This window comes from Scyliorhinus torazame, chromosome 1, assembly GCF_047496885.1.
Source record: "Scyliorhinus torazame isolate Kashiwa2021f chromosome 1, sScyTor2.1, whole genome shotgun sequence".
Lineage (NCBI taxonomy): Eukaryota > Metazoa > Chordata > Chondrichthyes > Carcharhiniformes > Scyliorhinidae > Scyliorhinus > Scyliorhinus torazame.
The window spans coordinates 97,414,483-97,432,362 of record NC_092707.1 but is presented as its reverse complement, the minus strand read 5'-3'; the positions used below and the strand labels follow the sequence as shown (position 1 = coordinate 97,432,362).

At 43.6% G+C, this 17,880-nt stretch overlaps 1 protein-coding gene across 3 annotated transcripts in view; it reads left to right on the top strand.

Moving 5' to 3' along the window:
* The window catches only part of rab36 (RAB36, member RAS oncogene family), an 89,503-nt gene that overhangs the window by 19,213 nt on the left and 52,410 nt on the right, over window positions 1-17,880 (top strand). For all 3 annotated transcript variants that reach the window (XR_011940648.1, XM_072498498.1, XM_072498508.1), the window contains exons 3-5: window positions 782-873; window positions 3,061-3,126; window positions 16,763-16,864. Coding sequence is in view for 2 of the 3 variants with exons in the window: in XM_072498498.1 (XP_072354599.1) it covers window positions 782-873; window positions 3,061-3,126; window positions 16,763-16,864 (260 nt within the window). In the remaining variant the exon portion in view is untranslated. The remainder of the gene's footprint in view (window positions 1-781; window positions 874-3,060; window positions 3,127-16,762; window positions 16,865-17,880) is intronic.

Here is a 17,880-nt window from a genome sequence, read left to right as displayed (position 1 = left end):
CCAGAAGTCTTCGATGGACTCACCAGGTAGTTGCAAGCGGGTGGCAAGTACATGCCTGGCTAAGAGTGTGTTCGCCTTCTGCGCGTCGTGTTCTTTGAGGAGTTCCATCGCTTTTGTGTAAGTCATGGCGTCTTGGATCAACGGGAACAGGCTGGGGCTTAGTCTGGAGTACAGGACGTTTATCTTCTGAGCCTCCGTTGGCAAGGGGTCCACCGCGTTGATGTAAGCCTCAAAACATGCTAGCCAGTGAGTAAAGTCTTTCCTGGCGTCGGGCGAGTGAGGATCCAGCTGCAGGCGATCAGGCTTAATTCGGATATCCATTCTGTGGAAAATCTGACTAATAAATTGATGCACGATCAATTGCACAAAGACTAAAGTTGTGTACAACTGTGGCTTTATTACAGTCAGGTGCGAGGCCTCCTGCTGCAGCTGGCGAAATGGTAGGGCACTGGAGGTCATCCATATTTATACAGTTCTCCCTGGGCGGAGCCAGCTGGCAGGAGCTACCGGCGAACCTGTAGTGCAGGTCCTACCTTACATCTCCTATTACAGTGGATCACCACAAGGGTTAGAGAGAAGAATAGGGTTTAAATTGGGTTGCTAACACCAGTGTTCCATTAGAATAGAGTGCAGGGGTTGCTGAAGTTATAAGTCACCTTGCAGAATAACCTAAATCAAGAGTCTTTATGTAAAAGCCATTTACGTGGACTGACAGGTATCTATCTATTCCTTAATTCACTAGACATCCAATGACAACACCCTTTTTTAAATCTTGCTACAGTGTTACATACCGGAAGCCTGTCTCCAGTTTAAAGATCAGTTCCATGTTCAAGTTAAATATGCCTGCCAAGAACGACAGACCAGAAATGTTGGGTGAGTAATTTGAGACATGAAATGAAAGGTGTCCTACGCTTGGTTCAATTAGCTTCTTTGCAGGACAATTTAATTAAGAGATACAGTGTTACTTCTGTTGACTCATTGAACCTGAGTTTAAGGGAATAGGCTAGTTGACGAATTTGTAGGCAATATCTGTTCAACAATTGCTCTTGAATAAATGGGAGCTTTATTTGTGTTGAGACCAATATCAAGTTACCTTAAAGGCCAAGAGCTTCACAACATTAGACAAGGAAGATAATGTGACTGATTTAAGGACTGGTTTTTATATGCTAAGTTAAATATAGACTTAAAGTGAAAAAACTTGTGGACCTATTGTGACGAGCAGGGGAATGGAACTAATTGAATACCTCTTTCAAAGAGTTGACACTTGGGTTGAATGGCCTCCTTCCTTGCTGTAAGAGTGTGTTTACCAGTATCTACTTTCAAAGTATCCTTTGAACAAAATTGTCACTTTTTTTTGTAGCAAATTTTATTGGAGGGTCGGGTTGTGGGCAGCACGGTAGCATTGTGGATAGCACACTTGCTTCACAGCTCCAGGGTCCCAGGTTCAATTCCGGCTTGGGTCGCTGTCTGTGCGGAGTCTGCACTTCCTCCCTGTGTGTGCGTGGGTTTCCTCCGGGTGCTCCGGTTTCCTCCCACAGTCCAAAGATGTGCAGGTTGGGTGGATTGGCCATGATAAATTGCCCTCAGTGTCCAAAATTGCCCTTAGTGTTGGGTGGGGTTACTGGGTTATGGGGATAGGGTGGAGGTGTTGACCTTGGGTAGGGTGCTCTTTCCAAGAGCCGGTGCAGCCTCGATGGGCCGAATGGCCTCCTTCTGCACTGTAAATTCTATGATAATCTATGAAGTTAGCAAACTCTCCTTTCATGTCAAGGATCTGGAGTTGAATCCAGTCCTAGTGATGAGTTAAAAGTATCTTCTTTATGACCATGTAGAGGTTTACTTTGTGGAGGATCCTTATGCTGATGTTTCCTTCCAAAGGTATATTTTGCTTTTTGTGTGATGATATTCAACTGTGCATAAAAACTTAAAATGTTTTACTTGTCCTCTCTTTTACTAATTGAGCTCCATTTTTAAATTAAACAACAACAACTGATATTTATATAGCACCTTTGACATAATGAAACGTCCCAAGGCATTTCCCAGAAAGATCTATAAAACTAAGTACGACATTGAGCCATGTAAGAAGATATTAGATTGGGTGACCAGAAATATGGTCAAAGAGTTATGTTTTAAGAAGCGGCCTTCAAAGAGGGAAGTGAGGTGGTGGATGGAGAGGTTTAGGGTGGAAATTCCAGAGCTTGGGCCAAGACAATTGATGGCACCAATGATGGAGCAATTGGAATTGGAAATGCACAAGAGGCCTGAATTAGAGGAGACCAGATATTTCAGAAGGTTTGGGGTTGGAGGACATTACAGAGATAGAGAAGGCCAAGGCCATGGATTTGAAAACAAGGGTGAGAATTTAAAAAAAAGATATTGCTTCACCGGGAACCATTGTAGGTCAGCGAGCACAGGAGTGCTTTCATTCTATGCCCAGTTCCTGTTTCTATTTTCCTGGGAACGGGTTCCAAATTCTAAATAAAACATGGTTCAATGTTGGTAATTATGGCTGTCTATGATTCCTTCCATAAAATGGGCATGTGGTATTCATACTAGAAGTAAGGTTCAAACTTAACACCAAAATAACCATGTTAAAAGCTGAAATGAAACATTTAAGTATTAAAGTCATATTCACTTTTGGTTGCCTCACTCGCTCAGCTTTCATTCTTTCAATTTGAGCCGTTGAGCACTGAAACAAAGGTCATCACTTGAGTAATATCAGGGCAGGTTTATGTTGATTAATTTTCCTAAAAAATATTAATACTAATACCATACACTTGCAGCAGATTGTTAAAATATTGCAAGTTCCAGGGCTTTTCATAAAGTGGGTGATAGAACTGAGATTGGAGGGGGCTGCCAAAGGCACAATTAAAGAAGGCATTCAAAAAATTTTGCAAACATTCTATTGTCAGGAGATATGCAAAGGCAGAGGGATCTATTGTGTGGGAGAGCTGTAAGGAAGGAGGACGTACAGGAGACCAGGAAGAGAGAATGGAAGGTGTAAGCAGGAACAAAAATGACATTACATAACAGTGAAGCTTTGTTATGCTGTCTCTACAGACTCAAAATGTCAAAGGTGGTGATGGTCGGGGACCTATATGTGGGGAAGACGTGCCTTATTAATAGGTGAGTGTTTGCTTACCCCATTTAATACGCTAAATTGAATCTGAGGAATATCTAATATGTTTACATTAAACAGACACAGAATTATTTTTCTGTAGTTGAAGAAACTTGTAAAAAGACAATCACAGAATCACAGCATTTGTTACGGTGCAGAAGGAGGCCATTTGAACCATCATGCCCACACCAACACTCCACGCGGGCATTATGATTTAGTGCCATTCCCTGGCCTTTTCCCCATACCTCTGCATGTTGTTTCCATTCAAATAATCATCTAATGCCCTCAAATGCCTTGATTCAACCTGCTTCCACCACACTTCCAGGCAGTGCATTCCAGACTCAAACCACTCATTGTGTGAAAACGTTTTTTCCCCCATCACATTTGCTTATTATGGAAATCACTTTAAATCTTCCAAGTGCGGCCTCACCAAGGTTCTATACAACTGTAGGATGACAGGCCAGTTTTTATATTCGATGTCCCATCCAATGAAGGCAAGCATTCCGTATGCTTTCTTGACTACCGTGTCCATTTGTGTTGCCACTTTCAAAGATCTGTGGACCTGCATGCCCAGATCACTCTGACTTTCTATATTCCTAAGAGTTTTGCCTTTTACGGTATATTTCCCCTCGATGTTAGACTTACCAAAATGCATTACCTCACATTTGTCTGGATTAAACTCCATTTGCCATTTCTCTGCCCAAGTCTCCAACCTATCTGTCCTGCCGTATCCTCTGACAATCCTCAACACCACCTGCCACTCCACAACCTTGGTGTCATCCGCAAACTTACTAATCAGACCAGCTCCATTTTCCTACAAATCGTTTATGTATACTACAAACAACCGAGGCCCCAGCACAGATCACTGTGGAACATCACTAGTGACAACCTTCCATTCTGAAAAACACCCTTCAACTGCTACCCTTTGCCTTCTGTGACTGAGCCAGTTCTGAATCCATCTTGCCTCCTCACCTTTGATCCCGTGTGACTTCACTTTTTGCACCAGTCTACCATGAGGCACCTTGTCAAAGGCTTTACTGAAGTCCATGTAAACAACATCCACCGCCCTCCCCTCATCAATCATCTTTGTCGCCTCCTCAAAAAACTCGATCAAGTTAGTGAAACACAACCTCCCCTTCACAAAACCATGCTGTCTATCGCTAATGAGTCCATTTGTTTCCAAATGGGTATAATTCCTGTCCCTGAGAATCCTCTCCAATAATTTACCTACTACCGACGAGAGACTCACCATCCTATACTTTTCTGGATTATTCCTGCTACCTTTCATAAACAGCGGTACCATATTAGCTATTCCCCAGTCCTCTGGAATCTCACCTGTAGCTAATGAGGACACAAAGATGTCAGTTAAGGCTCCGACAATTTCCTTCCTTGCTTCCCTCAATATTCTGGGGTAAATCTCATCCGGCTCAGGAGACTTATCTACAGTAATGTCTTTTAAAAACACCCAATAACTCCTCCTCTTCGATGTCAACATGACCCAGACTAGCCACACACCCTACCCAAGAATTATCTTCCACAAAGCCTTTTTCTTTGGTGAACACTGAAGCAATGTACTCATTTAATACCTCGCCCATTTACTCTGGCCACCTCACCTCTGATCCCGTGTGACTTCACCTTATGTACCAGTCTACCATGACTGGCATCACCTTGATGCTCGATAAATTGTACATTTTAACACTCTGATCGATAGATTTTTGTTATCCAAAACTATTAAGGGGTAAAGGGCAAAGGAGTTAGGTTGAAGATCAGCCATGACCTCATTGAATGGTGAAGAAACTCGAGGGCTAAGTTTCCTAATCCTATTGCTATGTTCCTGAACTTGTTTGGTATCTCCCCCACCACCAACAAGAACATGACAATGGAGGAGTTGAGGCTAAGGATTGGGATTGCCTATTCGGGGAGATTCCCTTTCCATGATCTTAATGTGGTGTACTCAGGAATAATGCATAGCTGTCCCCACATGGCTTGAGGCTCAACCAGGCTGGGATCAGGGTCTAGAGACTCACAAATCCTCAGAAAAATTTATATCAAGACAGTTTTTGAGTGGCCTCCAATGCACAGGTACACTTGAGGTATCTTACCTCAGCGGTGGAAATCTTACACCAGCATTTCCAAGATTACCCCTGGGAAGGACACTAAAATAAATCTCTAATTACTGAAGGCCTCACCTATGTTCTTCTCCACCTGACCCTATCGACATTGGTGAAGGATGAGCCACGCGTCGGTAGAGGAGCCACATTAAAGGGGAAACATGCGGGACAGGAGGAAGAGCCACGAGGTGTGAGGTGGTCACTGTGATGGATTCACGATTGAGTCTGCAGGCCTTGGCGTTTCAACCAAAATCTAGAGCTTATTTAGAAGATGTTAACACTACAGGCTGCAATGTTATACTGCCCATTTGCCCATGTAAAATGGTCAATGGCGTCACGCAATCATTCTCTTGAAGTGTCCCTGTTCAGCTACAAGTTTGCTTGTGAGGAAACACTAAAAACACTATGAAGACACAATATTTCCTCCCGCTTTAAATCAAAAGTTCCTGACACAATAAATATTAACAATCAATCAGCACCATGAACAATTAATTTAAAACAGTCAATATATCAGGTGTTCTAGAGGTTGGCGTTCTCTGTGTGGTTGTTGGCTATCCTTGGGCGCCTGTTTTTGTGGCTCCTCTATTACAACTCTGGTGTCTTTGGCTTGGTATGAGCGTCAACAGTGATTATCTTAACAGGAGTCGACAGAGTGACTCCATGTTTGATGCGCAATTGAGGTGGTATTTTCCCCAATTGATTCAGTTGGTGTCAGGATCTCTGGAAGCTCCTGTCTTGGCACAGCTGGATTTGGACTCGCTGTCACTTCTGCCTCTGGTGGATTGGTTCTTGATGCCAAAAGTCGATCTGCATGCCTTCTCCATATTACATTGCTTGGGTTTGGATGATGTAGATGACCACTCCTATCTGTGCTGAGATGGTGGCGAAAATCCAGTTTTCGCTTGTGGTATAATTTCTTGCCAGAATTTCTTGACCTGGCGAAAAACACAACGTTTTGCTTTGATCTCTTGCCATATGATCTGATCCTGCGACTTCTTCTTGACTATTTCGTTTGTCTTGGGCGGTTTTAGCAAATCGAATGCTGTGAATGTTGACATTTATCCATTAGCAATGCCAGAGAAACTTGGGTTATTGAGTGCGTAATATTCCTGATGGACATGAGCAGAAATTGACTCAAATGTTTAGACAATGAACCTTGTTTTCTGGTTACCATTAACACATCTTTCATCGTCTGTACTACACATTCTGCCAGCCCATTTATGGCAGGGTGATAAAGAGCGGACCAGATGTGTTGAATTCCGTTCTCCTTCAAGTGGTTTATGAGTTCTTGAGATGTGAACTGTAGTTGATTTTCGCTCATCAGTTGATCAGGATAACTGAATTGCTGAAGATTTCACTCAATCTCTCAACTGTTTTCTCCGATGACATTTTCTTCATGATGGCAACTTCAGACCATTTTGAGTGAGCATTATTAGAATGAGAAACATGAGCCTTCAAATGGCCTGGTGTAATCAACATGTACACGTTGCCAGGTCTCTTCTGACCATCCCCACGGGTGCAACGGGGCTAATGGCAGCAGGCTCTGCACTTTTGCACAAGATAAGCATATTCCTCCTTCTCCTTGATTTTGGCATCTAGCCCCAGCCACCAAAAATAGCTCTTGGCTATCTCCTTCATCCTTACAATACCACAATGGCCTTTGTGTAATTGGTTTAATACATGTTTTCATAATAATGGTGGAATGATGACTCTCACCCAGAGGAGACAATTTGTTTGTACGGATAGCTCAAGTCTTCGGTTGGAATATGGCTTTAACTCTGGGTTTGCTCCTGAAGTCTTGCCTCGAAGCAGCATGTCCATAACTCCTGATAGTTCTGGATCACTTCTCATATTCTGCTTCCCCTGTGCGGTTATAGGAGTGTTATATACTTGCTCTAAGTAGCAAATGTTTCCACACAAACTTCTAATTGCCAATTTGGTAAGGATAGTCGGGAGAGTCCATCTATGTTGCCATGGAGGTTTGACTGATACTTGATTGTGGATGTGTGTGCTGACAAGAGCAATACCCACCTCTGCATTTCGCTTGCTGCCAGCACATTCTCCCAATATGATGGTCTGTCGATAAAGTGAATTTCCTCCCATACGGGAATTGGTAGAACCATTTTATTTGAAAGATGATTCCGAGGGCTTCTTTCCCTATCTGCACATAATTGCTTTCAACTTTATTCACGGTCCTCAAAGTGAAGGCTATTGGCTTCTCTTTGCCTGTGTGCATTATTTGGGAAACCACTGCCCCAAACCCATAAGGTGATGTTTCACAGTTGCAGGGGTAAATTTGGATCAAAATGTATCAGAACTTTCGTAGTAACTTAGTAAGTTTAAGAAAGATTGAAGTTGATTGGCATTTTAGAGGTGCGGATGTCTTGATAATGGCTTTGACCGTTGGAGATGATTTATGCAGTCCCTTGGTGTCGATGACAGGACCCAGATATTGAACTGAAAATTGGAAAAATTAACCTTTGTCTTCTCGAATTCTTAATCCATAACTTCCCATCTCTGGAGTGTGGCATCTAGAATGGGGAGATATTTTTCCTCATTCTTCTCAGTAACCAAGATGTAATCCAGGTAACAGTTGACTCTGTCTAATCCGCTTAAAGTTTAGTCCATAGCTCATTGGAGCAACACTGGCGCTGAAGAGATGCCAAATGGTAGTCTTTTCTATCAAAATATCTCTTAGTTTGTCACACTTGTCAAGAACTGTTGTGAATCCTGATCCATGTTCATTTGAAGATATGCTTGACTGAGGTTGATTTTACTGAAGTGTTGGGCCTCCATCCAACTCAGCGAATAGATCGTCAATCAGAGGTAGAGGGCTCTGCACACAGTACAGGATTAATAATGCGTACAGATCTGTATTTTTTCATCAAGGGTACAATCGGCATAGCCCAACCACTCACATTTACGGGTTCAAGTGTAGGCGACACGGTAGGACAGTGGTTAGCACTGTTGATTCACAGCGGCAGGGTCCCAGGTTCTATTCCTGGCTTGGATCACTGTCTGTGCGGAGGCTGCACGTTCTCTCTGTGTCTGTGTGGGTTTCTTCTGGGTGCTCCGGTTTCCTCCCACAAGTCCTGAAAGACATGCTGTTAGGTGAATTGGACATTCTGGATTCTCCCTCCGTGTACCCGAACAGGCACCAGAATATGGCGACTTGGGGCTTTTCACAGTAACTTCATTGCAGTGCTAATGTAAGCCTACTTGTGACGATAATGAAGATTATTATTATTAAGTGCTCCCATTCTGATCAACCATTCTAATTCGGTCTCTACTTTAGGTCTGATTGCATATGGCACTGACCTAGCCTATAAGCATCTCATCTGACTTTCTTTTTTGGTCTTTAGCTTTACTGAGCTTCATGCTTCCCAGCTCAATATTGAAGACAAATGCATGTTTCTTCAAGATTTTGTATAGGCCTGATTTGGAATCTGTTGTGAGATTTGCCTAGGCCCAATTTAATCTGATCTTTTCCAGCCAAGTTCTTCCCATTAGTGCCGGATACTTTCAAAGAACAAATAACATTACAGCACAGGAACAGCTTTGACTATGTGAAACTACAAATCTGCCGTCTGTCCATTTTATTGCACTATTCCATCAAAGAACAAAATAAAGTACAGCACAGGAACAGGCCCTTCGGCCCTCCAAGCCTGCGCCGACCATGCTGCCCATCTAAACTAAAATCTTCTACACTTCCGGAGTCTGTATCCCTCTATTCCCATCCTATTCATGTATTTGTCAAGATGCCCCTTAAACGTCACTATCGTCCCTGCTTCCACCACCTCCTCTGGCAGCGAGTTCCAGGCACCCACTACCCTCTGTGTAAAAAAACTTGCCTCGTACATCTCCTCTAAACCTTGCCCCTCGCACCTTAAACCTATGCCCCCTAGTAATTGACCCCTCTACCCTGGGAAAAAGTCTCTGACTATCCACTCTGTCTATGCCTCTCATAATTTTGTAGACCTCGATCAGGTCACCCCTCAATCTCCTTCGTTGCAGTGAGAACAAACTAAGTTTATTCAACCTCTCCTCATAGCTAATGCCCTCCATACCAGGCAACATTCTGGTAAATCTCTTCTGCACCCTCTCCAAAGCCTCCACATCCTTATGGTGGTGTGGCGACCAGAATTGAACACTATACTCCAAGTGTGGCCTAACTAAGGTTCTATACAGCTGCAGCATGACTTGCCAATTTTTATACTCAATGCCCCGGCCATACTTTAAGACCATAAGACATAGGAGTGGAAGTAAGGCCATTCGACCCATCGAGTCCACTCCATCATTCAATCATGGCTGATTTCAACTCCATTTACCCGCTCTCTCCATAGCCCTTAATTCCTCGAGAAATCAAGAATTTATCAACTTCTGTCTTAAAGACACTCAACGTCCCGGCCTCCACCGCCCTCTGTGGCAATGAATTCCGCAGGCCCACCACTCTCTGGCTGAAGAAATTTCTCCTCATCTCTGTTCTAAAGTGACTCCCTTTTATTCTAAGGCTGTGCCCCCGGGTCCTCGTCTCCCCTGTTAATGGAAACAACTTCCCTACATCCACCCTATCTAAGCCATTCATTATCTTGTAAGTTTCTATTAGATCTCCCCTCAACCTCCTAAACTCCAATGAATATAATCCCAGGATCCTCAGACGTTCATCATATGTTAGGCCTACCATTCCTGGGATCATCCGTGTGAATCTCCGCTGGACCCGCTCCAGTGACAGTATGTCCTTCCTGAGTTGTGGGGCCCAAAATTGCTCACAGTATTCTAAATGGGGCCTAACTAATGCTTTATAAAGCTTCAGAAGTACATCCCTGCTTTTATATTCCAAGCCTCTTGAGATGAATGACAACATTGCATTTGCTTTCTTAATTACGGACTCAACCTGCAAGTTTACCTTTAGAGAATCCTGGACTAGGACTCCCAAGTCCCTTTGCACTTCAGCATTATGAATTTTGTCACCGTTTAGAAAATAGTCCACGCCTCTATTATTTTTTCCAAAGTGCAAGACCTCGCACTTGCCCACGTTGAATTTCATCAGCCATTTCTTGGACCACTCTCCTAAACTGTTCAAATCTTTCTGCAGCCTCCCCACCTCCTCCATACTTACCACCTATCTTTGTATCATCGGCAAACTTAGCCAGAATGCCCTCAGTCCCGTCATCTAGATCGTTAATATATAAAGAGAACAGTTGTGGCCCCAACACTGAACCCTGCGGGACACCACTCGTCACCGGTTGCCATTCCGAAAAAGAACCTTTTATCCCAACCTTCTCCATCTGTGTTGCCCCTTTCAGTGACCTGTGAACCTGTATACCTAGATCTTTCTGACTGTCAATACTCTTGAGGGTTCTACCATTCACTGTATATTCCATACCTGTATTGGACCTTCCAAAATGCATTACCTCACATTTGTCCGGATTAAACTCCATCTGCCATCTCTCCGCCCAAGTCTCCAAACAATCTAAATCATGCTGTATCCTCTGACAGTCCTCATCGCTATCCGCAATTCCACCAACCTTTGTGTCGTCCACAAACTTACTAATCAGACCAGTTACATTTCCTCCAAATCATTTCTATATACTATGAATAGCAAAGGTCCCAGCACTGAACCCTGCGGAACACCACTAGTCACAGCCCTCCAATCAGAAAAGCACCCTTCCATTGCTACTCTCTGCCTTCTATGACCTAGCCAGTTCTGTATCCATCCTGCCAGTTCACCTCTGAGCCTGTGTGACTTCACCTTTTGTACCAGTCTGCCATGAGGGACTTTGTCAAAGGCCTTGCTGAAGTCCACATAGACAACATCCACTGCCCTACCTGCATCAATTATCTTTGTGACCTCCTCAAAAAACTCAATCAAGTTAGTGAGACGCTACCTCCCCTTCACAAAACTGTGCTGCCTCTCGCTAATACGTTCACTTGCTTCCAAATGGGAGTAGATCCTGTCTCGAAGAATTCTCTCCAGTAATTTCCCTACCACTGACGTAAGGCTCACCAGCATCTAGTTCCCTGGATTATCCTTGTTACCCTTCTTAAACAAAGGAACAACATTGGCTACTCTTCAGTCCTCTGGGACATCACTATGAAGACAGTGAGGATCCAAAGATTTCTGTCAAGGCCTCAGCAATTTCCTCTCTTGCTTCCTTCAGTATTCTGGGGTAGATCCCATCAGGCCTGGTGATTTATCCACCTGAATATTTTTCAAGACGCCCAATACCTCATCTTTTTGGATCTCAATGTGACCCAGGCTATCTACTGTAGCCACCTAAAATGGCTGATTCCCAATTAATTTGGCCAAACCCCGATGTAAAATGGCGAACTGAAAAGGCTGATGGGAAAATCAGCCAACAGGGCACAAACGGACAGCTGCAGACAGAACGGTGTATTCGGCTCTGGGGAAGTCGGCCCAGACCGATACCTGCAACCATTAGCAGCACATCAACCCAGCCATCTGCAGTTTAATCGGCTATCCCCGGGAACAATTGCTACAAATTAGCAATTGAAAGCCGATCCAGACCTCTCGACGCCAGTAGTGGCCGAGACAAAGAAAGGTGAACAACCACCCCCCGATCAAGGAATCGCCCCATTATTGGAGCATATCGAACCCAGTGATTGGGACCAAGTCCAATCACTTGGGACCAGGGTCAAGGTCCGCCCCGAGAGGCGGGAAGCCCCCTGAAACTATAAAGATAGGGGCCAAGTTCAGATCGACTCTTCTTCTACTCGCAACCTCCGAGACCCCTTGACGAAAAAACAAGTAAGTCTTACTCCAGCGATCGCTACCTGATAGGTGTTCCAGACTATCGACCTGTACCAGCCATTTTGAATCCCGCAGGCCAGACCCAATTCGATAAGCCATTCGTTTCCCTGACCTGGTGGGCCATCACCAAAGTTAAGTATTGGCCTTTAGTGGTAGGTAATAGTCTAGAGGTAGTATTATTGTATAAGTATTTATTGCTGCATATAATAAATGATCGTTGATTTAACATTTACTAAGTGGTGTGCTGTACTATTAATCCTTACTTGAGCTTGGACCACGTGGCGGTATCAGAAAGATACCTGGCGACTCGTGAGCAAAGGTGACAGAATTAGAGCTAATAAAACTAAGGCTAATAAGAGCAACACTACACACCTTTCACCAGACTCAACCTCCACCAATTCCTTCTCAATAAGGCCCTCAATGGAACCACTTCTCCAGTGTAGGTTTTTAACATTATCTTTGAGGGTTGCAGAGCAACATGTCAGAGGTTTTATTGAGAAGCAATCTCTCGCACCAGCAAGACTGCTGCCCCAGTGTCCACCTCCATCTTCACAGCTGACCATCCAGTAATGGAGTGACCATAATGTTGCACCGGCAATAGCGAGTACATTTAATGACAATTCATCTTGGGACTGTAAATTGAGTTCTTTCTCGTGTCCTTTTTGTACCATGTGGACACTTTTCCCTTGATTCAGCTTGTCATTTATTTTACTCGGCTCTTGCTTCCTGCAACTTTGAGCTATGAACCTGGCCCAATTGATCAAGATCCCATGACAATCCTAGATAACCTTCTTCACTGTCCACTATGCGACCAAATTGGTGTCATCTGCAAACTTACTAACCATGCCTCTTAAGTTCTCATCCAAATCATTAATACAAATAACAGTGGATCCAGCACTGATCCCCGAGGCACACCGCTGGTCACAGGCCTCCACTTTGTAAAATAATCCTCGTATGTTGTCAAGCCAATTTTGTATCCAATTGGCTACCTGCAGGCCTTGGAGGTTCAACCAAAACCTAGAGCTTTATTTAGAAGATGTTAACACCACAGGGTGTGTTGTTAGACTGCCCATTTCCCCGCACAAAACGGCCAATGATGCAATGCAATGCATTCTATTAAAGTGCCCCTGTTCAGCTACAAGGCTGCTTGTGAGAAAACACTAGAATCATAGAATCATAGAAGTTTACAGCATGGAAACAGGCCCTTCGACCCAACCAGTCCATGCCGCCCAGTTTTTACCATTCAGCTAGTCCCAGTTGCCCGCACTTGGCCCATAACCCTCTATACCCATCTTACCCATGTAACTATCTAAATGTTTTTTAAAAGACACAATTGTACCCGCCTCTACTACTACCTCTGGCAGCCCATTCCAGACACTCACTACCCTCTGAGTGAAGAAATTGCCCCTCTGGGCCCTTCTGAATCTCTCCCCTCTCACCTTAAACCTATGCCCTCTAGTTTTAGACTCCCCTACCTTTGGGAAAAGATGTTGACTATCTACCTTATCTATGCCCCTCATTATTTTATAGACCTCTATAAGATCACCCCTAAGCCTCCTACGCTCCAGGGAAAAAAGTCCCAGTCTATCCAGCCTCTCCTTATAACTCAAACCATCAAGCCCCAGCAACATCCTAGTAAATCTTTTCTGCACTCTTTCCAGTTTAATAATATCCTTTCTATAATAGGGTGACCAGAACTGCACACAGTATTCCAAGTGTGGCCGTACCAATGTCTTGTACAACTTCAACAAGACGTCCCAACTCCTGTATTCAATGTTCTGACCAATGAAACCAAGCATGCCGAATGCCTTCTTCACCACCCTGTCCACCTGCGACTCCACCTTCAAGGAGCTTTGAACCTGTACTCCTAGATCTCTTTGTTCTATAACTCTCCCCAACGCCATACCATTAACTGAGTAGGTCCTGGCCTGATTCGATCTGCCAAAATGCATCACCTCACATTTATCTAAATTAAACTCCATCTGCCATTCGTCGGCCCACTGGCCTAATTGATCAAGATCCCGTTGCAATCCTAGATAACCTTCTTCACTATCCACTGTGCCACCAATCTTGATGTCATCTGCAAACTTACTAACCATGCCTCCTAAATTCTCATCCAAATCATTAATATAAATCACAAATAACAGTGGACCCAGCACCGATCCCTGAGGCACACCACTGGTCACAGGCCTCCAGTTTGAAAAACAACCCTCTACAACCACACTCTGCCTTCTGTCGTCCAGCCAATTTTGAATCCAATTGGCAACCTCACCCTGGACCCCGTGAGTTTTAACCTTCTGCAACAACCTACCATGCGGTACCTTGTCAAAGGCTTTGCTAAAGTCCATGTAGACAACGTCTACTGCACTGCCCTCATCTACCTTCTTGGTCACCCCCTCAAAAAACTCAATCAAATTTGTGAGACATGATTTTCCACGCACAAAGCCATGCTGACTGCCCCAAATCAGTCCTTGCCTCTCTAAATGCTTGTAGATCCTGTCTCTCAGAATACCTTCTAGCAACTTACCTACTACAGACGTTAGGCTCACCGGTCTGTAGTTCCCAGGCTTTTCCCTGCTGCCCTTCTTAAACAAGGGCACAACATTCGCCACTCTCCAATCTTCAGGCACCTCACCTGTGGCTGCCGATGATTCAAATATCTCTGTTAGGGGACCCGCAATTTCCTCCCTAGCCTCCCACAACATCCTGGGATACATTTCATCAGGTCCCGGGGATTCATCTACCTTGATGCGCTTTAAGACTTCCAGCACCTCCTCCTCTGTAATATGCACACTTCTCAAGACATCACTATTTATTTCCCTTAGTTTCCTAACATCCATGCCTTTCTCCACCGTGAATACCGATGAGAAATATTCATTCAGGATCTCACCCAACTCTTGTGGCTCTGCACATAGATGTCCTTGTTGATCCTTAAGAGGCCCTACTCTGTCCCTAGTTACTCTTTTCCACTTTATGTATCTGACTAACTACACAACAGTCATAAACCAGGAGGAGGGGGAAATCAGGAAGAGGAGGAGCCATGTGTGAAGAGGAAGAGCCCCACAGTGGGAAGAATGTTCTGACAAGAAGGCTCCCACAATGAAAGTAGGAGTTGCTTAGTGAGCACATTCCTGGCATTCTGTCATGGGTCAGTGCAGAAGGTATCTGGATATCTTCCTGTATGTGACTAATTATTTGACTCCAAACTAGTAATTCACTGACATTTATTTTCTTCTTTTCACTTATATATATTTATTTTCATCAGCGTAGATATATGTGTGCTACAGATTGAGTATCCTTTATCTGAAATCCTTGGGGTATTGCAATGCGGATTCCAGATTAATTTGCTTTTCAGATACCACATATAAACTTACATTACCATAACCTTAGCCTAGACTAGCTATAGTCTAAAGTAAATAAAATGGCGAGAAACGTAAGGTGTCTCACTGAATAATACATACAGGCTACCTGTAATAAGTTTCTTTTCGACATATTCACCACAAAAATCTCAGGGTACATAGTGCCTGTGTACTAGATAAATTTCTAGACTTGCCACACGAAAGGTCGATGAAATTCATAAAAGGTGTGATTTTTGGATGTGTTCTGTTTTCAGATTTATAGATAAAGGATATTCCATAAGATATAGGAGTCGAAGTAGATCATTCAGTCCATCGAGTCTGCTCATCCATTCAATAAGATCATGACTGATCTGATGTGATAACCTTCATCTCCACTTTCCTGCTGTTGCTCTTTTTAGCCTTAGTTTTATTACCTCTGATTATGTCACCTTTGCTCACGAGTCGCCAGGTATCTTTCTGATACCGCCACGTGGTTCAAGCTCGAGTTATGATTAATAAGTCAGCACACCGCTTAGTAAGATTGAAATCAACGGTCATTTATTATATACAACAATTAATGCTGACGCAATAATCCTACTATCTATATAGAAACCTATCACTACTGGCCAATACTTAACTTTAGGAAGGGCCCACCAGGTCAGGGAAACGAATGGCTTATCGAATCAGATCTGGCCCGCGGGATTCAAAAAGGCTGATACGGGTCGATGGCTAGGAGTCTTTATCGGGTAGCGATTGCTGGAGTCAGACTTACTGTTTCTGGTCGATGTTCTTGCGAAGGTCTCGAGCAGGTGAAGAAGGGAGAGAGAGAGAGATCTGAACTTGGCCCCTCACTTTATAGGGCCCAAGGGCTTCCCGCCTCTCGGGACGGCCCTTGACCCTGAGTCCCAAGTGATTGGACTTGGTCCCAATCACTGGGTTCGATACGTCCAATAACGGGGCGATTCCTCGATCGGGGGGTGGTCGTTCACCTGTCTTTGTTTCGGCCAATGCAGGCGCCGACAGGTCTGGCCCGGCATTCAATTGCTAATATGTTGCAATTGTTCCCGGGGTTAGCCGATTAAACTGCAGATGTCTGGGTTGATGTGCTGCTAATAGTCTTGAGTATCGATCTGGGCCAACTTCCCCAGAGCCGAATACGCTATTCTGTCTGCAGCTGTCCGTTTGTGTCCTGTTGGCTGCTTTTTCCATCAACCTTTTCGGTTAGCCATTTTAAATTGGGTTTTGGCCAAATTAATAGGGAATCAGCCATTTTAGGTGGCTACACTGCCTTATCCCAAGAATAAATACTCGACCTGTATCTCATTCCCCCATTGTAGAGTTATGCACTTGAAGCTGCATTCTTTTCGTGAGGCTACCTCATTTTATTGAAATAATATTTAGTACAATCCTATTTAAATTTCAGATTTTGTAAGAATGTGTTTGACCGAGACTATAAGGCCACAATCGGGGTTGATTTTGAAATTGAGCGGTTTGAAATTGCTGGAACTCCATACAATCTACAAATGTGAGTACGTAGTAAAAACTACATTACCAGAACTTTAAAGTGTTGCCTATTTAGTTACAAAATGCCGTAATATTGAATGTCAAATTGCTTTTGAATGGATATATTCTTTGGAGGATGAATTAAGCCTGCTGTTCTTCTCTCAGCAGCTAGTAACTTCAGTAAGGATGCCCCAGTCAGACATAGCACTAGGACAGACAGTGTAGCCCATAAATTGACCTGCAAAGGGTCTGTATTCCAGGTCTCAAAATGATGAGCAGGAACATTACACACACAACTGGACCAAAGTGCACTGACCACTATACTGAGAAAGACAAACAAGGGGGCATCCGTCATCTATGCCTATGTTACGGACGCCTGGTCAGCTCTCAACAGTGTCTAAGAGACTGAATCAGATATCATAATCTGATGGAAATATTATTTTGTTTCAGGAGTGATAATATCAGAAATAGGGCTTGGTTATTTTATGAACCAACTTTATTACAACAAAAGAAAATAAAACAATATTTAAACTTTTACTTCAGCTCTAACACAAATAGATTGCATGCAGTTTCTTAACCTTAACACACTAGATCCCATTAAACATCACTTTAAATAACCAAGCCACTCTCATGCCGCTTACACAGATAGGCCAAGGCAATACTTGCATTTATGAAGCAATTTTTCTTTTGTTAGGAAGATTTGTTCAGAATTCTTTTCCAAAGCCTGCCTCGGTGGCGTATTTCATGGCCTCCCTGGTCGATTTCCACAGTCTTCTCCCTATAATGTTCAGAACAGTATTCTCTCTCTCTCTCTCTGTCTGTCTCTTAACTCCACCCAGCTCCTCAAATGAAGGTTCTCTCGGGTTTCCAGATTTGAACCTATCATTGTTATCTTCGCTGATTGCCCACTCCCGTTTATACAAAAGAACAGAGTCATGCTATTGTTATGCAACTAACCTTCCATTGACAGATAAATAGGTCATCAGACTCTGTGATGAGCTAATGGCTGGTCAAATGTCCCGAATGATAATGGATCTT